Source organism: Mesoplodon bidens (genome assembly GCF_964165515.1).
Source record: "Mesoplodon bidens genome assembly, chromosome: 15".
Taxonomy (NCBI): Eukaryota; Metazoa; Chordata; class Mammalia; order Artiodactyla; family Ziphiidae; genus Mesoplodon; species Mesoplodon bidens.
This window is the reverse complement of record NC_138171.1, coordinates 76576862-76599820: the sequence shown is the minus strand read 5'-3', so window position 1 is coordinate 76599820 and position 22959 is coordinate 76576862. Positions and strand designations below refer to the sequence as shown.

General features: G+C 40.2%; 1 protein-coding gene across 3 annotated transcripts in view; it reads right to left on the bottom strand.

Moving 5' to 3' along the window:
* Positions 1-15781: 15781 nt before the first annotated feature.
* Positions 15782-22959, bottom strand: part of SNAP25 (synaptosome associated protein 25) — an 84073-nt gene continuing 76895 nt past the window's right edge. For all 3 annotated transcript variants that reach the window (XM_081256230.1, XM_081256231.1, XM_081256232.1), the window contains 2 exons: positions 21178-21322; positions 15782-16155 (listed from right to left, as the gene is read on the bottom strand). In XM_081256230.1, the coding sequence (XP_081112356.1) occupies positions 16087-16155; positions 21178-21322 (214 nt within the window). In that variant the 3' untranslated portion in view covers positions 15782-16086. The remainder of the gene's footprint in view (positions 16156-21177; positions 21323-22959) is intronic.

Genomic DNA, 22959 nt, shown 5'->3' with positions numbered 1-22959 from the left:
GATCTGCAAGGCCTCACATCATTGGCCAGAGCCTGTTGTACGTGGGTGGGTGACAGCTCCCCTGGTGGAGTCAGCCACACGCAGGTTCTCACCTGAGCACCTGCCTGTCAAGACCTCCAGCTCAGCCTGCTCGGATGCTCTCTGAGGCCTCTGGCCTGGGGTGTTCCCCTCAGCTTTGTGTCTGCAGAGCCTGTGTTTATTTTCTGCTTTGCTCTTTTTATATAATCCTCCTCGGTCCACTTACCTCTCCTGCCTCCCAAACAACTGTGACTCACAGGCACAAACGCTGCTCCCTTTTCCCATTATTTTTAGGAGTCTCACGATTTCCCTCATTATCACCTTTGGGCTAGAACAGGAGTTGGCCTGCAGTGTTTTCTGTCTCAGGGCCAAGCTGGGGAGAACAAAGCAAGTGATAGTTCAATAAACTGGGGGTCACGTTAGTGTTCTAGCAATCTAGTTGTTCTGAGGAGGTAGCAGCTAAATGTGGAACTTGAAAATTAGGAACTGGGCTTCAGCCAAAGGAATAATGTTAGAGTTTTTTCAATTCTTCTACAAATTCGCTGTCATACTCAGACTTCCTGGACAGCATTTGCAGTCAGACTTAACAGTTTCTCCTAAAACTTGATTGTTTTCTATTAGCCTCCAAGGAAGGTAGATAGTTATTTTGTCCTTTTTTTTTTCTTTCTTAAACATTAGGTAAAGGGCTTCCAAGGAGAGGGTTTCATTGTTGTATTTTCTCTCCTTTATGCTGTTTAGAAGCCATTGTAATGTTACATTACATTCTCTTTGGGAGAAGGTTCAATAATTTATTCACAAGGTGGCTGAATTTGTTATCTGTTGCTGCATAACAAACTATCCCAAATTTAGCAGCTTAAAACAACAAGGGTTTATTACCTCACAAAGTTTCTGAAAATCAGGATATATTCTGGTTCAGGGTCTCTCATGCAGTTGCAGTCAAAATGTTGGTTGGGACTGCAACAGAGCAGGACCCTATGGGCCTTCCTGGGACAGACCCTACCCTCATATCTTCTGCTGTAGCTCCTCTCTGAAGTACCCAGGTAATAGTATCTCATGCATATTTCTTGAGTTTTTCAGATGTTAAAAACCACCACCAAATGGAAGAAATTAACTACTTGATGATCACGAGCACATAACCCCCAGACCTTCTGGTGCCTAAGGATTAACAATGTTAACTGCTCTGTTACCACACCATCAACAATCAGAGAACTGTGCATGAGCAGATCACATACCCTGTGATGCCCGTCCCTCACCTGGCCTTTAAAAATGCTTCCCTGAAATCCTTTGGAGAGTTCGGTGTTTTGAGGGGCATGAGCCACCCATTTCTCCTGCAATAAACATTTCTCTTCTCCAAACTCCAATGTTTTGTTGTTTGGCCTCACGGTGCATCAGGCACATGAACTTGCAGTAGGTAACAGGACTACTGCAGTCTTCAGAAGGAGCTGGAGTATCTGCTTCCAAGCAGGCTTTTTCAGATGCCCATTGGCTGGAGGCCTCAGTTCCTTGTCATGTAGACCTCTCTATGTATAAGGTTGCTTGAGTGCCCTTATGACATGGCAGCTGGCTTCTGCTTCCAGAGCAAGTGTCCACTTAATGGGAAGAGAATTAGCTTTCACCTATTGGAGGGAGCATCAAAGAATTTACATATATATTTTAAACCACCAGAGTGGCTTTCCTTCAAATAGCTCCAGAGAAGGCAAACAAATCCTTGTTACCCTGTAGATAAAATACCACCTGGTATTTGAATGTTCTGCTGAGAGGTTGCAAGAGACATGGAAGTCTTACCTAATAATCATTGGAATAGTGAAAAAATAATACTTATGAGAATGGGTGAGAGGGTATTCTGTTCTTTTAGGTATGGATAACTGGAAGAACTTGGGAAGAGTAGGGGATGCCATTGGCTTCAATTTAGTACTTTCTGTTTAATATATTCAATATTAACTAGTTATCTCATTGTGGTCTTCCATTCAGCAATTCAATACCAAGGGCCATGATGAATGAAACAAAATCCCTGGCTTCAAGGATGAGATACAGATGGAGCAATGCTATCCCAGCTAAGCTGCCCAGCCAAGCTCAGCCCAGATAGAACCCTATCAGACCCACAGATGCATGAGTGAGCCCAGCAGAAACCAGCAGAAACACCCAGCTCAGATCTGCTGAACCTGGAAGAAATGTGAGACATTAATATTTATTGTTGTATGTCACTGAGTTTGTGTGATTGTTTGTTACACAACAATAGTAATGGATACAAGTTTACAGGGTCATGAAAACGACAAACATAAAGGCAAACTTTGCAATGCAATGTGATGCATGTTATACTTGAAGATTTAATAGGGTGCTCTGAGAAGAGTGAGAAGGTAGTGCTTAAATCTACCTGAGTGGTCAAGGCAGTGGAAGACTTCAGCTGATGCCTGAATGAAGTTCTAAGGATAAGCAGGTGTTTGCTAGAGTGGGTTGGGAGACTGAGGTGGAGGTTGAGGAAGCACATCCTTTCCCGGTAATTGCAAGCCTCTTAGTAAGCTAAGGAGCAACAATAATAAATTGTTGCTAATTATTGGCAGCCACTGGATCATGAATAGCTTCATATGTCCTGCTAAAGAGTTTGTTCTTTATCTTAATGGTAACCAAACCACTGAAGGACTGAAGATGCATAACATGAATAGATTGATGGCTTTTTAAGCTCGCTCTGGGAGTGGTGTGGACCCAGGCAATTCTTGGGGAGGCTAGTCTTGAATCTGTGTTCTTCCACATGTGGCCATAGGAAAGAAGAGGCAGAGGAGGAAGATACTAGGAGGTGGTGCAGACACGGCTTGGCAACTGATTTAATGAGGGCGTGGTGTCTGGCTTCAGTCCTGAGGCAGAAAAGTTTGGAAGCGGGGGCGGTAAGCAATTCAGTATGGGTCATGATGAATTTGAAGTGGCTGTGGGTGAGCTGGGAGGAGGTGTTTAGTAGGCAGGCAGAAATGTGATTTGGGGCATCAGAAAAGAAGCCTGGAGTTCTAGTTTTAGGCATCATCTGCATGGAGGCTGTAGCTGAAGCTAATATAGGCAAGGTTGGGTTTATACAGAGTGAGAAGCAAAGCAAATTCAGTACTTCAGGGAAACACGAACACCTCAAAGATAGGCAGAGGAAGAGAAACCAAAGGAGACTGAGAAAGAGAAGATTCAGAGGCAAGAGGTTTCTTATAAAACAAGGAAGGAGTTTTGAAGTTGGAGGTCAACAGTATCAAATATCCCAGAGAGGCTGGGGCATGGAGGATTGGAAAGTTTTCTCTTTGTTTTGTGCCCAGAAACTATGATGAACTTCATGGTGACCTTACCAAGGGTTGAATCAAAGGTCATGAAGGGTGAGAGAGTAATAAGAAAATTGAGAAAACAATGGCTGTTAACTATTCCTTGGTGGAAGATCCATCCATGGTCTCTAGACCTCAGCTCTGATTTCAGTCATGGAGGGGTAGATAGTCCTGTGCAGTCTTTGACTCATTTCAAGCAGGCAGTGTCTTGAAAACTTTGAGTTTTCCCTTCTGTCCAGGGCTTCTCCAAGGCCATGAGCACCAGTGAGAGCTTGCTCAGCCCTGTACATGAAAGCTTGGAAGTATGGGGGAGTTAACACCTCTGTGGGGGAATCAACAATCCTCCACCCATGTGGATGTGAGCTAATGAATAAATGATTCTGTCTTGCATTATTCACAGTAGTCAAGATATGAAAACAACCCTAAGTGTCCATCAGCAGATGAATGGATAAAGTAAATGTATTGATAGTATTTACATACAATGGAATATTATTCAGCCATAAGAAGGAGGAAATCCTGCCATTTGTGACAACACGAATAAACCTTGAAGATATTCTGCTAAGTGAGATAAGTCCAACAGAGGAAGACAAATACTATGTGACTTCATTTATATGTGAAATCTGAAGAAAAGCTGAACTCATAGAAACAGGGAATAGAATGGTGGTTGCCAGGAGCTGTGGGTAGGGGTTATGGGGAGAAATTGGTCAAAGGGCACAAACTTCACAGTTATAAAATGAATATATTCTGGGGATTTAATATCCAGCATGGTGACTATAGTTAATAATACTGTATTATATATTTGAAAGTTGCTAAGAAAGTAAATCTAAAATGTTCTTAAACAAAAAAATTATAATTATGTGAGGTAATGGATGTGTTAATTAACCTTATTGTGGTAATCATTTTGTAATATAAACACATATCAAATATCACCTTGTACACTTTAAACTTACAAAAAATTTTGCATGTTAATTATATCTCAATAAAGCTGGAAAAAAAGAAAAGAAAAAAGAATGCTCTTGCCTTTCCTGTTATACTGGACAATTCTAAGAGGCATTCTGTAAAGTTTTCAGAGGTTCCCATGGAACTGAGCTCCGTTGCCCAGAGCAGTGATCTTGACAACACATGCTTGTATTGGTTTTTCTTCCTTACCAGATCCCTCACTCCTGCACACTGGGATTACCTCCCAAATAAACTGTCTGAATCCAAATCCCTAACTCAGGCTCTGTTTTGGGGGAATGTAAATTAAAAAAGAAATCTTTTAGACTAAAGATTTAAGGTGAATATATAGATATCAATAGGTACTCACTCACTACACCCCCTTTCCCTAAAGCTCCTGCTGCTTAGGTGGCCATGTTTTGTGTCACATGACCTAACTCTCCATCAGTAGCTAATTGGAGCAAAAGTGAGCATGTGATGGAGCTCAGCCTATCCAAAGCAACTGTCAAAGAGTCAGCAACCTATGATGTTGCTTTTTGTGAAAATAAGGGAGGAGCTAATTGGATTCCCTGTTTTGGGAAGCAGACTAAGAAAGATCTAGGGAATGAAGAAGTGATGAGAGCAGAAGCTGAAAGGTTGAGATGGATGAGTTGGACATGGTTGGTCCCCTGCAGCAGAATTATGAGAGTGCAAAAGCAGTGAGCTAATGAAAGAATATAAAGACAGACAGGAGGGAGCTTCCACAGGGCTCATAGCTATGCTCCTTCTGACAACTTCGAAACTGACAACTTCAGTTTTTCTCGTGAAATACAAGGTAAAATCATGCTAGGAGAGAGGAAACGAAAACGGTGGTTCAGAAGGGGTTCCTTTATATTTGAAAGACCCTTACAGCTGAAGGGAGAGCCAGATGAAGCTGGGGACTCTATTTTGTTGTTTTTATAACTCTTGTGAAACTTCTTGTTGAGGTATATAGCATACATCCAAAAAGGTGCACACATATCATATTCTACAGCTCAGTGAATTTTTGCAAACGGAATACACCCATGTAAGCAGCATTGATGTCAAGAAACAGGACATTATTAATGCCCCAGAAACTTCTCTGTGTCCTGGTTAAGTTACTAACCCTTCACTCTAAGGGTAATAACTATCTTAACTTCTAACCCTATGGATTGATTTATTCTGTTTTTGAACCTTATATATGTGGAATCAAACAAAGTGTTCTTTATATTTGACTTCTCTCATTCTGCATTGAATTAGTAAGGTCTATGCACCTTGCTTTAGCATGTAGTTGTAGTTTGCGCATTCCCATTGCTGGAAGAATTCTATGTGTAAACAACCATAATAGATTTCTCCATTCTATTATTGATGGGCATTTGAGCAAATCCCACTTTGAGGCTATAATGAATACTTTCTGCTATGAACATTCTAGTACATGTCTTTGATGAATGAAAGTACATATCTGATGGGTAGATACCTAGGAATGGAATTGCTGAATCATAGTGTATGCATATATTTAGCTTTTGTAGATACCATGATCCCTTTGTTTCCCTGGGGGATGGGTTCCAAGAACCCCTTCGGATACCAGAATCTGCGGATGGTCAAGTCCCTTACTGATAGATTTGTGGTCGGTTGAATCTGCAAATGCAGGATCCCAGATATGGAGGGCCAAATGTACCGCCAAATAGTTTTCTAAAGTGGTTGTACCAATTTACGCTGTCACCTGCTGGGCATTAGAGTTCCAGCGGGACCATGTGTTTTTATTGACACCAATCCAGGTATTTGCGTGATTTTACCCTGTGTTCCAAAGGACGTCATACAAGTGGGATCAGGCAGAGGGCTGCATTTATCCAGAGTCTGGGGTTTATAGTCCATGGTTGAAGGGCAGGAAGTTACAGATGTTGGCACAAGAGTGGAGGAAGCTGTTGACCAGGTCTCTTGGTGACATGAGGAGGTTGGACTCTGAAAAAATGTAGGAGAAACAGCTAGAAGTTTAGATGAGTTTGAAGGACATGTACAGATATGTAAGAACACAAGAGAATGGAAGTGTAAAATTTTTAGTCAGAGATGAATTTTTTTCTCTGAACTTTGGAGCAATATTGGATGAGACTGAGGATGAGAGAAGCTTTGCAGTGTAGAAGCTTATAATCAAGGTCACCTTGATCGCTGTGAGAATAAAGGTAGAGAGAAGGACCAAGGACTGCAGGTGGGGTTATTTCCGGAAGATGAAAGAGAAATAGTAACAAGGAACTGAGTCCATAACCAGCCCTTATCCTCCAATCCTTCGGGTAGTATTTTTATCTAAAAGTTCTCTTTTATATTTCTTTCTTATTTCCTTTTAACTAGTTATGTCATTCTCTGCTCCCCCACCCCCATTCCCTCAATCTCTTCTGTGTTGTCATTTTGCCAGAATCGCTCAATACTATCTTCTTTGGTGTTCCTCTTCCTTATCTCCCTCCTAATGCTAAACTTTCTGGCCTTTTGCCTTTGGGTTTCCAGGACTCAAAAAACAAAAACAAAAAACAAGCCTTCCCTGTTACTTTTCTGTTAACATCCAAAACCTTTGATCCATCACTAATGTACAGAACTTTTATTTTTTTCCATCTATTCTTCAGTTTGTCCCTTCTGTTCGTCCTCCAAAATATTCTAAAACAGAAGCTTTTAAAGGTTTCATCTTATGTTGTTTTTACATTTTCTTTTTTAGCAGTGGAATCTCTTTCAAACAAAATCTCATTTGAGACCTTATATATAAAGCAGGGAAAATACGGAGCTGCTATTATGCTGTGAATGGCACCCTCTAGAGTTGAGCAGTATGCAAACCGCACAACTGTATGAATTGCACATCAGATGCTTCTTAAACAGACCTTCCAACTCTCTTGTCCCTGTCTCTTATCCCAGCCACAGCAGTAGTGACCAGTTTCATGCAGATTTCAACCAGCCTCACACAAGGATGAACTCTGACAGTACCCACCTCAGCCCCACCTCTCACTTCGGCCTGGAGGTCTTTGATCTTCTAGGGCAGGACATCCTTGAAAAGAGCCCCTTGACATTCAGGTGCCTCACCCAGAAGTATAAGGGAGTTGATGCCCTGCCCTGTGGGTATCCTTACCTAAAGGCAGATGGAAGCTGATGGGTAAATCTCCACAGCTTGCCCCAGGAAGATGGTCCTGATGTGCATTTCACAGGGCTTCTCAGCTGCCCCATGAGAATCAACACCCAGATGCCTGTAGCTTGGCTAATTCCATATGGCTCCCCCTCCTTTGCTATTTCACTCTCTTATCCCTCTTTCCTGCTCTGTGAAATCACACTCCCAGATAAACTAGTTAGACTTATGCATCTATCTCAGCTTTGTTTTCTGAGGAACCAACCTGGAATGCCTCCTAATTCAGTCCCTGGAGGTTGGGGACAGCATTTCCAAGGCACTCCCTTGTTTCTTCTTGGCTTCAAGTCACTGCTCTGGAATAAGATTATGTTGAGCTAGTTGGTCAGGATATCTTGACTGAAGAATTAATTGTTCATTTTTCTCAGAGCTGAGTGGGCTCTTCATATTTAAGGTACAGAAATGAAATTTCGGAAGCCAGGAATTCCAGTAGGCCATGGTCATGGTCAAATCCATAGGTATGGAAGGTAAAGTGGATTTTCAGTGCAGACATATAAAAACTCTAGCCCCTTAGAGAATCCCTTTGTCCTAGTTGGGGGTTTTGCCTTTAATAACAAATGAGGGTATGGGTTTAGCTCTCTAGGGTTTTCTATCCCCCCACAGCCTCTGAAAGTTTAAAAACACACACCGTTAGCATTTTCTCATCTTTCTAAACTGGTGGTTGTCTCGGTTCCTTTAAAGAAGTTAAGACAGTGCCTGGGAAGACAGTAGTCACCTCCCACACCCTCATTCCTCAGACAACCAGGATACATCTTGTGTGTACTTAAGCTGTCTCTGACACACATAATTTCTTTTTCATCCCTGAGTAATCAGTCTTTTTTATCCTTTTAGCAAAGAGAATGGTATATTTTTGTGCAGAAAAGATTGGGAGGAAAGGAAAATTAAAGAAAGCTCTTGCCCTCCTCCTGAGAAATTTCCGTGTAAATTCCCACAAAATAGCAACAAATAAAAGATGGCAGGGAAAAAACCACAGAAGTTTCTAGAATAAGGATATTTGTCAGGTGCTGTTTGAGGATCCAGTTCTATTTTGAACATTTTAAAATGTTTTCTTTCCAGTTCTGGTGTTTAGGGGTTAATGATGGTGCTGAAACCCCATTGCTTTGAATAGGAGGGATTAGTTTCGTTATTTTGGGATTAAGGTCAGTCTTATCGACTGGCTGCCACATCCTGTCAGCAGTGCCCAGTGCTACAATCACTCTGCTTGGGTTCTCAAATCCTCGCTTGGGCTTCTGCCTGCTGAGCCCTACAGTTTTTCTTTTGAATATGACTAAAGGGGAAGAATATTCGGGTGTGCTTACTCTAAGGCACACAGAGGATCTACCCTGATCTTTTGTTTCTTTGAGACGATAAGGACACAGAGGACAGAAGGAGAATTCCATAGGCCTCTCGGTGGGCGTGGTGGATTGATGGCCAAGATAGCCATATAGTTCACCTCTCTCTGCATCCCTGTCCTTTGTAATACGACTTTATGCCTTTCCCAATTAGAAGTGTATTTCCCTATCTCTTGAATCTGAACTGATCTTGTCACTTGCTTTGACCAATAGAATGTAGTAGAAGCAATGAGCCTAGACCTCAAGAGGTTTTGCCTACTTCCACTCTTTTTCTTGGACTTTTTCTGATTTTGCCCTGAGAGCAAATCTTGGTTGACTTGTTGGAGAATGAGAGACCACAGGGAGAAAAGGGGAGGTTCCTCAGCAGACAGCTGACCAACTTGCCCAGCTGACCTGCAGTTGACTGTAGTTATGTGAGGAGCCCAGCCTAGACCAGAACTGCCAGCCAAGCCCAGCCCCGAATGCTAAAATGCAGAATTGTGAGCCAAATCAATATTTATTAAGTCCCCATGTTTGGGAGCAGCTTGTTATGTAGCAATAGCTAACTGTTACAGAGGTTCACAGCCTCTGCCATAGTCTTTGGATCCTTTGCCTAGTTTCCCTTATTATCACTGATAGTATTGGCAACAGTGATAACAATAGGTAATATTAAGACAGAACTGTAGAGTGTACAACTCACTTGGGTCTCACAATAACATCTAGGGGATGCCTTTTATTTTGTCTGTTTTTAAAAAATTTAAATTTTTTGGCTGTGCCACGTTGACTGTGGGATCTTAGCTCCCCAGCCAGGGATCAAACTGGTGTCCCCTGCATTGGCAGCATGGAATCTTAACCACTGGACTGCCAGGGAAGTCCCTGGGATGGCTTTTATTTTGGATGTGAACAATGGCAAAAACAGTGCTAACACTCTTGACTTTTATTACCTTTGGGTAAAGGTCAAAGAGACTGATAGAACTTTAATGGTGAAAAATTTAGCATTTTTTTGCTACAATTTTGCTACAACTGCTACAATTCGGAACATGGAAATAACTGAAGAGTTTGTTAGTAGGTTTAACAAAGTTTGAAGCATCTTTGATATGAAAATTAATTTATTTAAACTTAAGGTGAAGTCCAGAGAGCACACTGTGTGTGCACATATGCAATGAGTGAATTCTCTAACCAAAAGTGGCAAAAAGGGAGGCCTGTGTTCAATCCTGGTGGTGCTATGTTCTCTTTCACTTTATTTGTCATCTTGTGGCACATAAAATTTACAAGGCATTTTAATGAACATGATCCCACTTGATAGTGTCAACCATCCTGTGAAATAAGTAGGGCAAGCATCATTATATCTATTTTGCTTAGACATATATCCAGACTAAGGCCCAGGCTAGTGTTAAGACTCCTGATTGAATTCTCTTTCCATAGCACATCCAAGCTACCCTTCAGTTTATAACTTTGTGAGAGGGAGCACATTGTCTTTTACTATAAGTTTTCATCCCTCCAACCCTTGTTTGGGGAAGGTGGGTGCTACATTAGGGGCAGAAGCCGGATTTCACAAATGCAGAGCCATGAGTTCAGACAATAATTGGTACTGCTTTGCATGCAGCTCCTTGCTCACCACTGAGGAACGCCAGTTTCTAGACACATGCAGTAGGAATTAAGGGGCATTTTATTGAAGAAGGATGGATCCAAAGAACAGTGGCAAGTAAAGAATGCTGGCAAGTGGGTGGTAGGCAGTGCATTTCTCTATGGCAGTGTTTTGGAGGAGATGATCAGAAGATGGCATGAATCTCATAAAAACGTGTTGTCTTAGGTAGGGCTTCCCCAGAAGGGGACCCTGAGGCAAAGATTTGGGGACAGATAGTTTATTTGAGAAGGGATTTCAGGAAATACAAATAGGAAGGTGGCAAAGAGGCAGAGAAGAGAAGACAGCCAATAAAGAAAGTGACAATTACCAGGCAAGATGTCATGTGAGGAAGTTGAGATTGGTTCTACTGATGAGCTCTGGGAGACAATATATTGGGAACACATGCCTCAGAGCCATCCCAACCTGGGGCCGAAGAAGCTGGGGAAACCACTCACCCAGCCCCACCCATCCTTGGTTGAGGACCGCTTCCAGGGGCTTTAAAACTTCAGCACTTCTGGAGAGGGTGTGGAGAAAAAAGAACCCTCCTACACTGTTGGTGAGAATGTAAACTGGTACAGCCACTATGGAGGTTCCTTAAAAAAATAAAAGTAGAGCTACCATATGATCCAACAATTCTACTCCTGGGCGTATATCCAGAGAAAACCATAATTCAAAAAGATATATGCACCCCAATGTTCATTGCAGCACTATTTACAATAGTCAGGAAATGGAAGCAACTTAAATGTCCATCGACAGATGAATGGATAAAGAAGATGTGGTACACATGTACAATGGAATATTACTCAGCCATAAAAAAGAACTAAATAATACTGCATTTGCTGCAACATAAATGGATCTAGAGATTGTCACACTGAGTGAAGCAAGTCAGACAGAGAAAGACAAATATCATATGATATAGCTTATATGTGGAATCTAAAAAAATGGTATAAATCAACTTATTTACAAAACAGAAATAGAGTCACAGATGTAGAAAACAAACTTATGGTTACCAACAGGGAAAGCGGCGGAGGGATAAATTGAGAGATTGGGACTGACATATACACACTACCATATATAAAATAGATAACAAATAAGAGACTACTGTATAGCACTAAAAAAGGAGGAGCTAAGGACTATGTGGTGGGTGGGAACATTAGCTGGTGGCGCCCTGCCTGGGAGTGAGGCTCTAGAACAGCCAGATACCTGGGATGTTTTGGCAACTCGTTTTGGAAATAACTGAGAGTACTAGAGTTAAATGACTTATTCATGGTTTAGTTTTTCTTAATTTCCTTGTTTCTCCTATACTCTAGGAGATGTATTTGAGTCTCCAAAACCTAGTTGGAGAGCCTGAGGTATATGACTAATGTACTTGAAGGTAAATTAATAAGTTGATGATTGGATGATGACCACTTAGAGCAAGAATTCCCAAATCTTGGAATCATGAAGTCAACACTTTTTACTCTTCGAATAACATTTGACTTAATACTCATCCTTTGCACACTGTTTGTTGCATCCTTTGAACTTGCCTTCTTGCTCATAGGCCCAAGGATTTCACAAGTTTCTTCTGGACATGTAGGAAATACTTAAAACCAGTATTGATTGAGTGGTAGAGGAGGTACGCCAGTACTACGAAATGAAAAGATACAGGTAGTTTGTACGTTTCCTCTATCACTCCCAACCTCTGCTTCCCAAATGGGTTCACTCTGGACATATCATTTTAGTTAGTCCCAACACTGAACTTCACTTTTTCTACCTGGATCACTCTATTTTAAAATAACACCTTCTCTCCCACCTCCTACACTCTTTACCCCCCTCACTGCTTTATATTTTTCTGGGGAAGTTACCATCTGATACACTTCATATTTTAGTTGTTGGTTTATCTGGATAGATAAAACCCCCAGCTTGAGTGTAAGTTCAATGAATCGAGGGAATTGTCCCTGCCCCTCCCACTCCTAATACTCAGAACAGGACCTGGAATAGAGGCTCAATAATCATTTCATGAATGAATGAATGAAAGGTGGGTTTACCAAGACCTTCTACTAAGAAGCCCAACACATTTGTCTTTACTGTTCTTTGTGAAGCCAAATGTCTCTCAGAGTTTCCTGACTGGCTGAATTGAGAGAAGCACAATCCTGGATTTATCTTCCAGGCCTCTCTACAGCTTTGGAGACACACACATCTGGCTTGAATCATGCCTCCGTCACTTATTAGCTTGAACAAGAGAAACCTGGTTCAAATAATCTATTAATTTCTTCTGCAAAATGGGGCTAATAATGTAAAGTTTGCAGAGTTTTTAAGAGTGTTTAATGAGTCAACATAAATGAGGCACTTCACACAGCACTTGGAATGTACTAGCTGACCACAAGTATGATTTTTCTTCCCTTTCTCTCAATTTCCAGTGCCTTTATCAATGTGCTGACAAATCAGTGACACAAAGATTGGGGCAAGGTGGTCAAAGCAGATGCTGGGGGAGGATGTGGAAAAAGGAAAACCGGAAATAGAAATGGAGAGGCAGACAAAAGGAAAGGACTCTGTCACTAGGACACAGGACCACCTCTCACCTTCTGGAGTTCTGTCGAAGGCTCACGGATGAGAGGGATAGAAGACTTAGGCTTCGTGGTGTTCCACCTTGCTCCAGTAATTATATTTCTACTGTACTTCCTGAGTTGGTGCATTCCACAGATCTGATTCATCCCTGGGGAATATGTCTTCCTTTAGCCAAATGAAGCTGACTGCATTAAAGCTGAGGCTAGACAAGCTCAATTATCAAAGGAAATATGCTTCAGAATGAATTATGTGATGGACCCTAAAGCAGGATACCCATGTCTTACTTTTCATGTATCCAGTGTGGGATTTTAATTACTCAAACAATGTGGAACCACACTCACTCACCTCACTGAGAACAGATGGAGTTTGGAAAATAATTTTCTAACTCGGCCCATACATCGGCCCCTTAGCAGATTTGACATACACGGTATATTTATTCATCTTCTCCATCTTTGAGCATCCTCTCTACTACCTTAATTTTAAGGAATAAATGTGTTGCTAGAGTTGGTCCTTAGAATAACTTCTTGAGCACCTGGGTATCTCTAGAACCTGTTCTGAGGTTTGGGAACAGGGTAAAGAATGGCAAACATTTCCTGAGAATGATGAGTTTGTCATCACTGTTTTAACTTCTTAGCTGGTCTCACCAAACCTCCAGAGTTACTGGTGAAATGATCTGGCAGCCAACCAGAGCAATCAGGATACATTTGTCTGCATTGCCATTATGGGGTAGGAGAGAGAGAGAGAGAGGAGGTGGCAGAGGTGAAAGAGATAATGGTGGTGTTAGTGAAGGTGGTGGAGGAGATGGAGGTGGAGGCAACTGTGGTGGTGGCAGTGGTGATGAAGGAGATGGTCGTGTCTGGGAAGGTAGCAGTGATAAAGATGGAGGTGCTAGTTAAGATGGTTAGAGAGGTGGCAGAGGCAGTGGAAAGGTCAAGGTGGTGGTAGTCGAAGCAGTGGTCATGGAGGAGGTAGGAGGGTATAGGTGATTGTGGAGGTGATGGTGGGAGAAGTGTTGGTGGCAGAGGAAATGATGGTGGTGAAGGTGGTAATATCAAGAGCAATGAAAACTTATGTCTGCACAAAAACTTGAGCACGAACGTTCATAGCAGCATAACTCTTCATAGCCCAAAAGTGAAAGCAATGCAAATGGCCATCAGTGGATGAATGGATAAACAAAATGTGTTTTCCATACAATGGATATTATTTGGCCATAAAAAGGAATGAAGCTCTGTTAGATGCTACAACATGGATGAACGTTGAAAACATGATGCTAAATAAAAGAAACCAGTCGCAAAGGATCACCATCATATTGTATAATTCTATTTATAGGAAATGTTCAGAATAGGCAAGTCTATAGACAGAACTTAAATGAGTGGTTGTCTATGGCTGAGGGAAGTAGAATGGGAGTGATTACTAATAGGTATGGGCTTTTTTGGGGGGATGATAAAAATAGTCTAAAATTAGATTGCACAACTCTGTGAATATACTAAAAACTATTGGATTATACACTTTAAATGGGTGAATTTTATGACACGTCAATAAAGCTGCTAAATAAAGTGGGGGCAGCAGTGGTGGTGGTTGGGGAGGGCTAAGTTTGGTGGGGATACTGGAGAGAAGAAGGAAAATGAGAGTTGATTGACACCTGATATACCTCAATCAATGTATGGCCAAGTCTGAGTACCACAGATATTTTTCCCATGGAATTTTTTTTCTATGTCTTCTGGCTGAACTACATTTCCCCCACAGACAACACTGAATCTACACACAAGCATTTCTGAAACAGATTATAAAAGTCAAGACAAGTTTCAGCTGTCATTGGATCGTGTCTAGAAGGGACACCTTTGCTTTTTCCATGCAGTGTCCTCAGCACACAGAAGTGGCTTCTTAGGAGCAATGGGATAGTAGCCAGATTTCTTCCTCTCATGTGAGTGCAAACTCAGATGGGGGTCCGTGAAGAAATTAAAACAGACATCTGGAGTCTATAATTTTTAATAATTTTAAACTAGCTACAAAATGTCAATCACATCACAAACTGACAGAGGAGACAAGGGGGAATTTAATATTACATGCTGTAATGATATTTATCTCACAGTTTATCTATATTTCATTCATTTATATTATTTTTTAAAGGTTTCTTTATCAGCTACTAAACATCTCAGCAATTTGGTGTGCATAGCTCTAGATTAAGCAACAGAGAATTGTACTGATAACAAACCACAGGGGAAATGGTGATTAATAAGAGTCAGCCTTATAAAATTTACATCTCCACACTGTTTCACAGCAAGGTTGCTTCCTCCAAAACAGAGCCTTCAAAAGCAGCAAACAAACCCTATATTACATCCATTTGACATAGTTTCAGCCAAACATATATTTTGCTGGAAATGGTTAAATGGTGAGCGTGTTTAACCCATCTTTTAAAAAAATTTTTTTTAAAAAAAGGATGATTATGATTAATAAGTCTAAATATTGACAGAAAGAAAGTGACACTATTGCAGTTTTGCTGGTATAACTTAATCTTGACAGTGTCTCAATACTGAGCATGCTTTGTTGTTGTTTTGCTGTTGTTGCTGTTGTTTTATGTGTGTGTTTTCTCATCAGTATGCTACTGTCATGGAAATATTTTGTTTAAGTAGGAATCTAAAAATCTATTTAGTTCTCATGCATAAATGCATAAATCACATCACTTTGAGTGCAATGCCTGTTATGTAATTCCACATTGTCTAATCATGAAATCATAAAGACAGATGACAGCCGTGAGGAACCAAAGACAGCAAATTTTGAGAGTTTCAGAGCCTGACACCCAAAGAAATGACAGTGGCAGTAGCTCTGTGGAATGTCACAGTTTTACAAAAACAATACTGTGTATTGAAAGAATCAACAGCACATTGAGCATTCCTAAATTGTTGTCATTCAGCAAACGCCACTGAGGAGAGAAAAGGAAAAAATGAAACCCAAGACATCTTACGTAGGGAGTTAGAGCCACCAAATGACCACTATATACAGCCTTTGGAACGAAAGAGACCCAGAAAGAACAAAAGACACATAGTATTGTGGGCTGATGGATGACACAAGACAACATTCACAATGGGGGCGGATTGATGTGTGCATGTGTGCAGACCTACTAGGTAATACCATGAGAAAAGCATGAAGGTGCCATCTTGCCCGACAGCATTTGGAAGAGGACACAAGTGGGCACATTTAACCACTCCCCAGCATCTTTGTTGCACGTTGGTTGGCCTCATCAATTCTGGTTTTGTTGGAATCAGCCTGGAGAAAGGGGAAAGAAAACAGAACTCAGTTTACCCATTCACATTCCATTCATCCTTCTGGGTCTACTTCAAATTCCTTCTGTTGGGTGAAGGCATCTTGAGACTTCCCTGATCAGAATGAACCATGCCTTCTTTTGTGTTCCCAGAACCATTGCTTATGGCTGGACTTGGACGTGATCACAGAAGCTTGATCTTAGTTCTCATGACTCTTTTCCCTACTATGGAGAGCAGAGTTATATCATTTATCTTTCTCTTCTGGAATGACACCCAGTGACTTCTATGGCAGGCATTCACATCCGTTGGATTGAGTTGAATTCCTGCCATTTGTACAGTTATTAGCAGTGTCACTTTGGGAAAATTACTTAACATTTCAGGGCTTCACCTTTCTCATTTATAAGCTGGGGATAATAAAGAACACTGCTCATGAGCACAGTTCCACTCATTCAACTTTGACAACATCAAGACTGACATCAACTATGAGGTATATCCTGTTATTAACTCCTTTTTCCAAGTGAGGAAACTAAGCAGAGGGGATTTAGGCAATTTGTCTAATGTCACAGAACTAATAAATGAGGAAACCAGAGTCAGAAGGCCAGCACCCTGGAGTCAGCGTCCACACTGGTAGTCACTATGTTAGTCGTTTTACTATTTAAGTTTGCTATGAGGATGAAATGAGTTTATACACATAATATGCTTAGAATAACGTTTTGCAAAAATTAAGGGTTCAACATATCTTATCTTGTAATTATTGTTATTGGGTGAAAACGTGGTTTGCTTTTAAGGATGTTAATAATTGTTTAGTCCCATTTCTGAAGACTTACTCTTATAACTGGCTTGTTTTAGCAGGGGAACATTTACTATCATTTTGTCCCTTAACTGACCACTTCGCTGCTTGAGTTACCTTTTGCTCTGCATTCATAATGAAACCCAGGTCTGCTACCTGGATATACCTTTAAACTCCAGAAAATAAACTATTCCTGACACCACTGAGAAACGTATGAGTCAGCAAGTAGAAGGGAAGACAAAAGTTCTTTTTAAGCTGTTGTTTTGCTCTATTATGATTGGTAATGTTATCTGTCCCTCTCCAGCCTGGGAAGAGGGGAAGGAAGCTGAGAGGCAGTGTAGGGAAACTGAACTGTTTTTATATCAACCAGTATTTACTCAACGGTTACTGATTTTGCATCTATGACTGTCCTTGGTGCTTTCCAATCTCCACCAAGTTGTGTCTTCTTTATTCAGTTTAATTGTGAATTCCCAGGCCACTAGACTTATCAATATTCAAATAGAAATTTGCCAAGTTAAAATAAAAAATAATTCTAGATTATTCATAACTCTGAATTATCTGGCAATGGCTCCCTACCAGCTGTTTGGATAATTAAGAGTTGACTTCAAAACAGATAAGATAGAACGCTAATTTTCCTTGATTGCCTTGATCTATAGATTCATATTTTTGACCTTAGGTTCCTAATTTGGGAAATGGGTATTATCTCCAATTTTACTTGGCCCTTAAGTATTCCCTCTTCAGCTACAGAAATAATGACACTTTGGTACAAAGGAAAATTAGAGGCTCAGACCAGTGTGAAATGCTCCTGAAGATTGGATTATTCTATTTTTCCAGACTTAACTTTGAAAACTGTTCAAATGAGAAAAATCATCCATTTTAAAATGGATAGCATTTATGGAGGCAAACATTCTAGGATTTCTTACATTAAGAATGCACTGGTGAGTCTTCACATGATGGTACAAGAGGATATTTTGAAGTAGAGCATGAGGTTACTCTTTGGATATCCTCAAAGGATCTGGGAGGAGCTGGAACAGACCTATCTTTAACAACCATCTGTGATGTCCACCTGAATTATTTCTGAAGCATATCAAAATTCCAGCCCATACAATACAAAAGTGCCATATCTTTATTATATTATATAACAGTAGTGCTTTTAGAAAATACTCCTGAGATAATCTTATTTTAGATGTCTTCCTGGTATTTGGAGAATGTGTCTGTGTTTATTCTATTTATATGCTTTTTAGGACTTTATTTATGCAACATATCCCATTCCAACTTTTATATTTCTATGTAGAGAATCCTAAACTTGCTAATATACTCAAGATATGGTACATGATTTGCCCTTGTGAGAAACCCAGGATGCCTACCAAAAAAGCCAGTAAGAGAGGTAGAAGGAGCTGTTTAGTTCACCCTTCTGAACACTCTGGAAATCTCAACTTCAGACCATGACAGGTAGATTTTAGGCCACAGCTCAGACTTCCAGAAGTGGATACTCACTACCCCACATGGCAGCCTGTTCTGACCCCGACCCCAGATTTGCACTGTTCTCTTATTATCTTTCAGGTGAGAAACCAGGTCATGAAGCTGGTGAGCAGGAAAACCTTGTGGTACTCAAGATCTTAGTTTTCAAATTCTGTGCTTCCTTGTTGATGAGAGAATGTGAGCAAAGCTAAAGCTTCAACTTCACTGTATTTCAATGTGTGCATAGCATCTTCCACTGACAACTTTAAGTCCAAGTTTGAACATCACTAAGTTGTTTCCTTAGCAACAGTTCCCATAAAGATCTGATATAAACTTGCCACATTTTAATAGTTTTCTAAGAGAATCATAGCTTTTTAACCTTAGAAGATTGTCTATATATAAATATCCTAAATCAGAAAACAAGGTTTTTAAATAGACGAAGTAATTTCTTGACAGTCCATAAGGATGTATTGAAAAATGGGTTGTTTTGGACTCCCAAAACTTCACTGCTAACTGAAGTGATGAGAAAGGATCATGACTGATGAAGTTGGGTGAAGACTGCTGTTGGGGTCACGAGAGAATATGGGAGAAACATCAGAAGATTATCTTTTGTTCTACAGTGTGATTTAATCTTAGATATGCAGGAGATCTTTGCACACCATTTCCTCTTATCAGAAGTAAGAACTTGCACAAGAAGGTAGAAGTCTACTAATAATTGTGTAGCACATGTAACATGTATCATTTGGAGCAATGCTGAGTTGAAATGGGCTTTATCTCACTCATATCCACATTGTTATTTTGAGGGGAAAAAAGGCTAGTTACTCAATGGCAACTAGACCCCTACCTTACTTCTTAAGCAATTCAGCATTCAAGGATGATATAAACTCTAATGACTATTTCCTATCCACTTGTCTGACTTTTGATTCAACCTTATAGCTGCACATGTCTTTGCTCTTGTAGCAAACTTGGCCCATAATGAAAGATATTCTCCTAAAGAAGAGAACTAGAAATACAAAGTGGCAGAATTAAGATGTCACTTGCCTTTCCAGGAAAACAGCTTGCTTAAAGCCCAGCTCTATCAATAAAGATTTGACCCCTCTTTTTTAGTAGAACTTCTCCTTCTAAGACTCTAAGTGAGTTAGAGATATATTATCTCCCTACATCTGAGTCAATTGGGTCCTTTGATAGAAAATGACTACTCTTCATTTTTTAAAAATCATTTTCCTGTTGGAAGGTAGTTCAGCAATTATTTCTTAGTTCATTTTTCTGGGCTGTAAAGGTTAGGTCTATTTCTGTTGGCTCCAGTGCTTTATGAAACTCTCAATATTGTTCTGAAAATCTATTGATTTGCCTTAAAAGCTTTAAAAGCTTTAGCGTATCAAAGGCTCTTAACAATAATAAGCATGTCATGACTTGTAAAGTAGGCAGAGCGCAAGTATTTTGTCAACTCACATTGACATCTGTGTAGCTTAATATTGATTAACCAAAGTGTAATGCAATCAAATGTTTTTAATATAAAGTGCACAGAACACAATAGGGCAAAGCATTCCCTTTATGTCTACTCATTGCTTTCTCAAGTCAGTGGAGAATGCTTAGGTACTAAGAAACTGAGTATTTAGCCTTATGATTCAAGAGACCTCAAAAACAATCCTTCTTCCCCCTACCAAAGTGGAATGAGTTGTTGAAAAGAAACTCAGGGTTTCAGGCTCAAAACTTCAATATCTTCCAAGGAATAAACTCACACAATATAAGATTAGCCAAGTAGAATCGATTATAGATGCACAATTACCATTAAACCCATAATGTGTCTACTTCTCCCTGTTGGCATTTGGACACCTTTAAGAGATTATAAGCAATATTTAGGAGTCTACTGATTGGGGAGGGGGTGGAATACAAAGACATAGCGACTGAATCAGATTTGCATAGTGTAGAATACCAGGTTTGGGTGCCCCAGATCTTTATATGAGCTTTCCAGTGTTTGTTTCCTCCTAATCTCAAGCCCAAACCGACCCTTTTCCATTCTACTGTCTCCACTCTTCCTTATGCCTCTTGTTGACACTAGGGGGCTCAGTCTTAGCATGACACCTGGTGTCCTTATGTGAACGCAGCTTTATCAGATTATGTTCCCTACTTTGAGATCTGGACATGTGCACTGTTGAACTGGAAATGGAATCTGGGACTTTTTGAACTGTCATTAAAGCTCTGGCACTTATAAAATCAAAGCTCATATTCATCATCTGGCTAACTTAAAATAACTATTCTTTTGCCAATTTCCTGATTCTGTTCCTACATCATCTCCACTTGACAAGCTCCTAACCATCCTTTAAGACTCAATTCAATTTCAACCGTTTTTTTTGGAGATTTTCCCATCCCCTGACCCTTGAAATCTTTCCTCATCTAACCTGATTTAGCAGTTGATGTGTGGCTTTCTTGGCAAATTATATTTTCTTCTGAAGCTCACTGCCTTCTGTAGGCTGTGAGTTTCTTGGCGGTTGGGATGATGTCTTTCTCATCTTCATATGTCCTTTGATTCCTAGCACAATGCCTGAAGTAAAGGTGCCTCTGAGGAATATCTGCTAGATTAAATTCTACCCTGTTATTTACTTACCTGTTGCTGGATTTTTGTCTTAGAAAATTAAGGGGAAAATGTCTATCTACCGATGTCTGAATCCAAAGTCATGGATTGAGGGTCTTGTTATGCCCTTTGCACTTCCTCGGTGGTTATTTCAGAGGAAGTGATAAGCAATGGAAACTTGCTGAATGCCACATGCTCACCTTCTCCATGATCCTGTCGATCTGGCGGTTCTGTGTATCGATCTCATTGCCCATATCCAGGGCCATGTGACGGAGGTTTCCAATGATGCCGCTCACCTGCTCCAGGTTTTCATCCATTTCATTTTCTCGGGCATCATTTGTTACCCTGGGCATCAAAGAGCAGTTTTTAGAAGATAGGAAAAAACTCAAATACCAAGGACCCAAAGTTTAGGGAAAACCTGTAGACCTCTAGGTAGCAATCCTATCCTTTTAAAATTTATATTCTATACAAGAACACGTTAGCTTTTGTACATTGGAAAATGATGTTTTAAAGTGCATTATTGAACACTCACATTTCTATTTTTAAAGAAGGCATATTAAATAGATTAATTTATCTTCTTCTCTTGCTTTCACCAACACATCATTTCCTCCCTTCATATGTTTATGCCAATTTTCATTTTTTAAGGGTAAAATCAGCTGGGAGGATTAGTTGGGAGGATTCCAGGTCAGAGAATGGAACTAGTTAGAAACTGTATTTTTCTTTCTGAAATGTCAGTCAAAATCTCCAAGACTCAAATTTAGAATGAAATAAAAGCTACTGTACTAAGTGAGAGAATTTCTCCACTCATCTTCTTCCCCATTTGGGACCAACATCAATGGGAAGAGTAATGAGAATTACAGTCTTCCCCTTAATCCTGTTTGCTCTCAAGAATTCCAAAGGGAGTTACTTGTTCAAGATGAGTTTTACTTGCTCAGATTTCAATGCTATGGGGTTTTTGGTGGCATTGTGAATGGGTGATTTCAAGGAAGAAAACTGTGATAAAAGTTTATTGTTTCTGTTTGAATGGGGAGGAAGGAGTTGGCTCTCAAAGTGCCTTCCCATTTTTTTCATAGCTCAGCTTGAAAGTTAAGAAGGCACAAACACTTTACTATAAATGGTAGGTACTTATTCCAGAATGTCTGGCTAACTAATATCTTTCTACAACAGATGGTGATGGGCTAAAATATGTTCAGAGAGGTTAAAATCCATCCTCCATGGTAAATCCCAATGCAGACTGCCCCTCTAAGGTTTTTAAAGCAGTCCAGGCCAGATAAAATTAAAGGGGAACTTCCTAGATTTCTTCTGTAGAAAAGAAGCTTATTTAAATGATCTTCAGCAGCTAAGGCATACTTCTGGTTCCAGGCTTCCCAGCCCTATTTGCACATTAGAATCACCTGAGGAGCTTTAAGAACTACTGATACCTGGATCTCATTTCTAGAAATTCTGATTCAATTGGTGTGGATTAAGTCCAGGCACTGATATTTTTAAAAAATTGCTCAGGTTATTCTAATGTCCAGCCAGGACTGAGGACCCCTGGTCTGGTTTCCCTTGGAGCAAATAGAAACATGAATAGAATTGTCATCTGTTATTTCTAGGTAGATATCTAGACCTTTATACACAAATGGCAGTGACTCATTTGAATCTGGGTTATTGGTTGGCAGTCTCAGCTACAAAGGCCTGGGTACAGATGGCTGTACAAACAGCAGCCCTAGTCACTGCTGAGTCCTAGTGTAGTAACCTGTAAAAAGTTATAGTTTTTTCCTTTTCTTTTTAACAACAGGGATATTTGTTCTTCTTATCATTTTCTGATCTCTTGAGAGCTTAGTTCTGAGTTGGCAGATCTGTGTGACTTGAGATTTTTTAATAGATATTTAAGTTAGCTTTTGCTTCCAGATCTCAAAAGAAATGATTAATAAGAACTCAGGTCTGCTCATTATTCTCTATTTGTACCCCCAGGTCTGTTCTCTGGCCTTCTTTGCTCT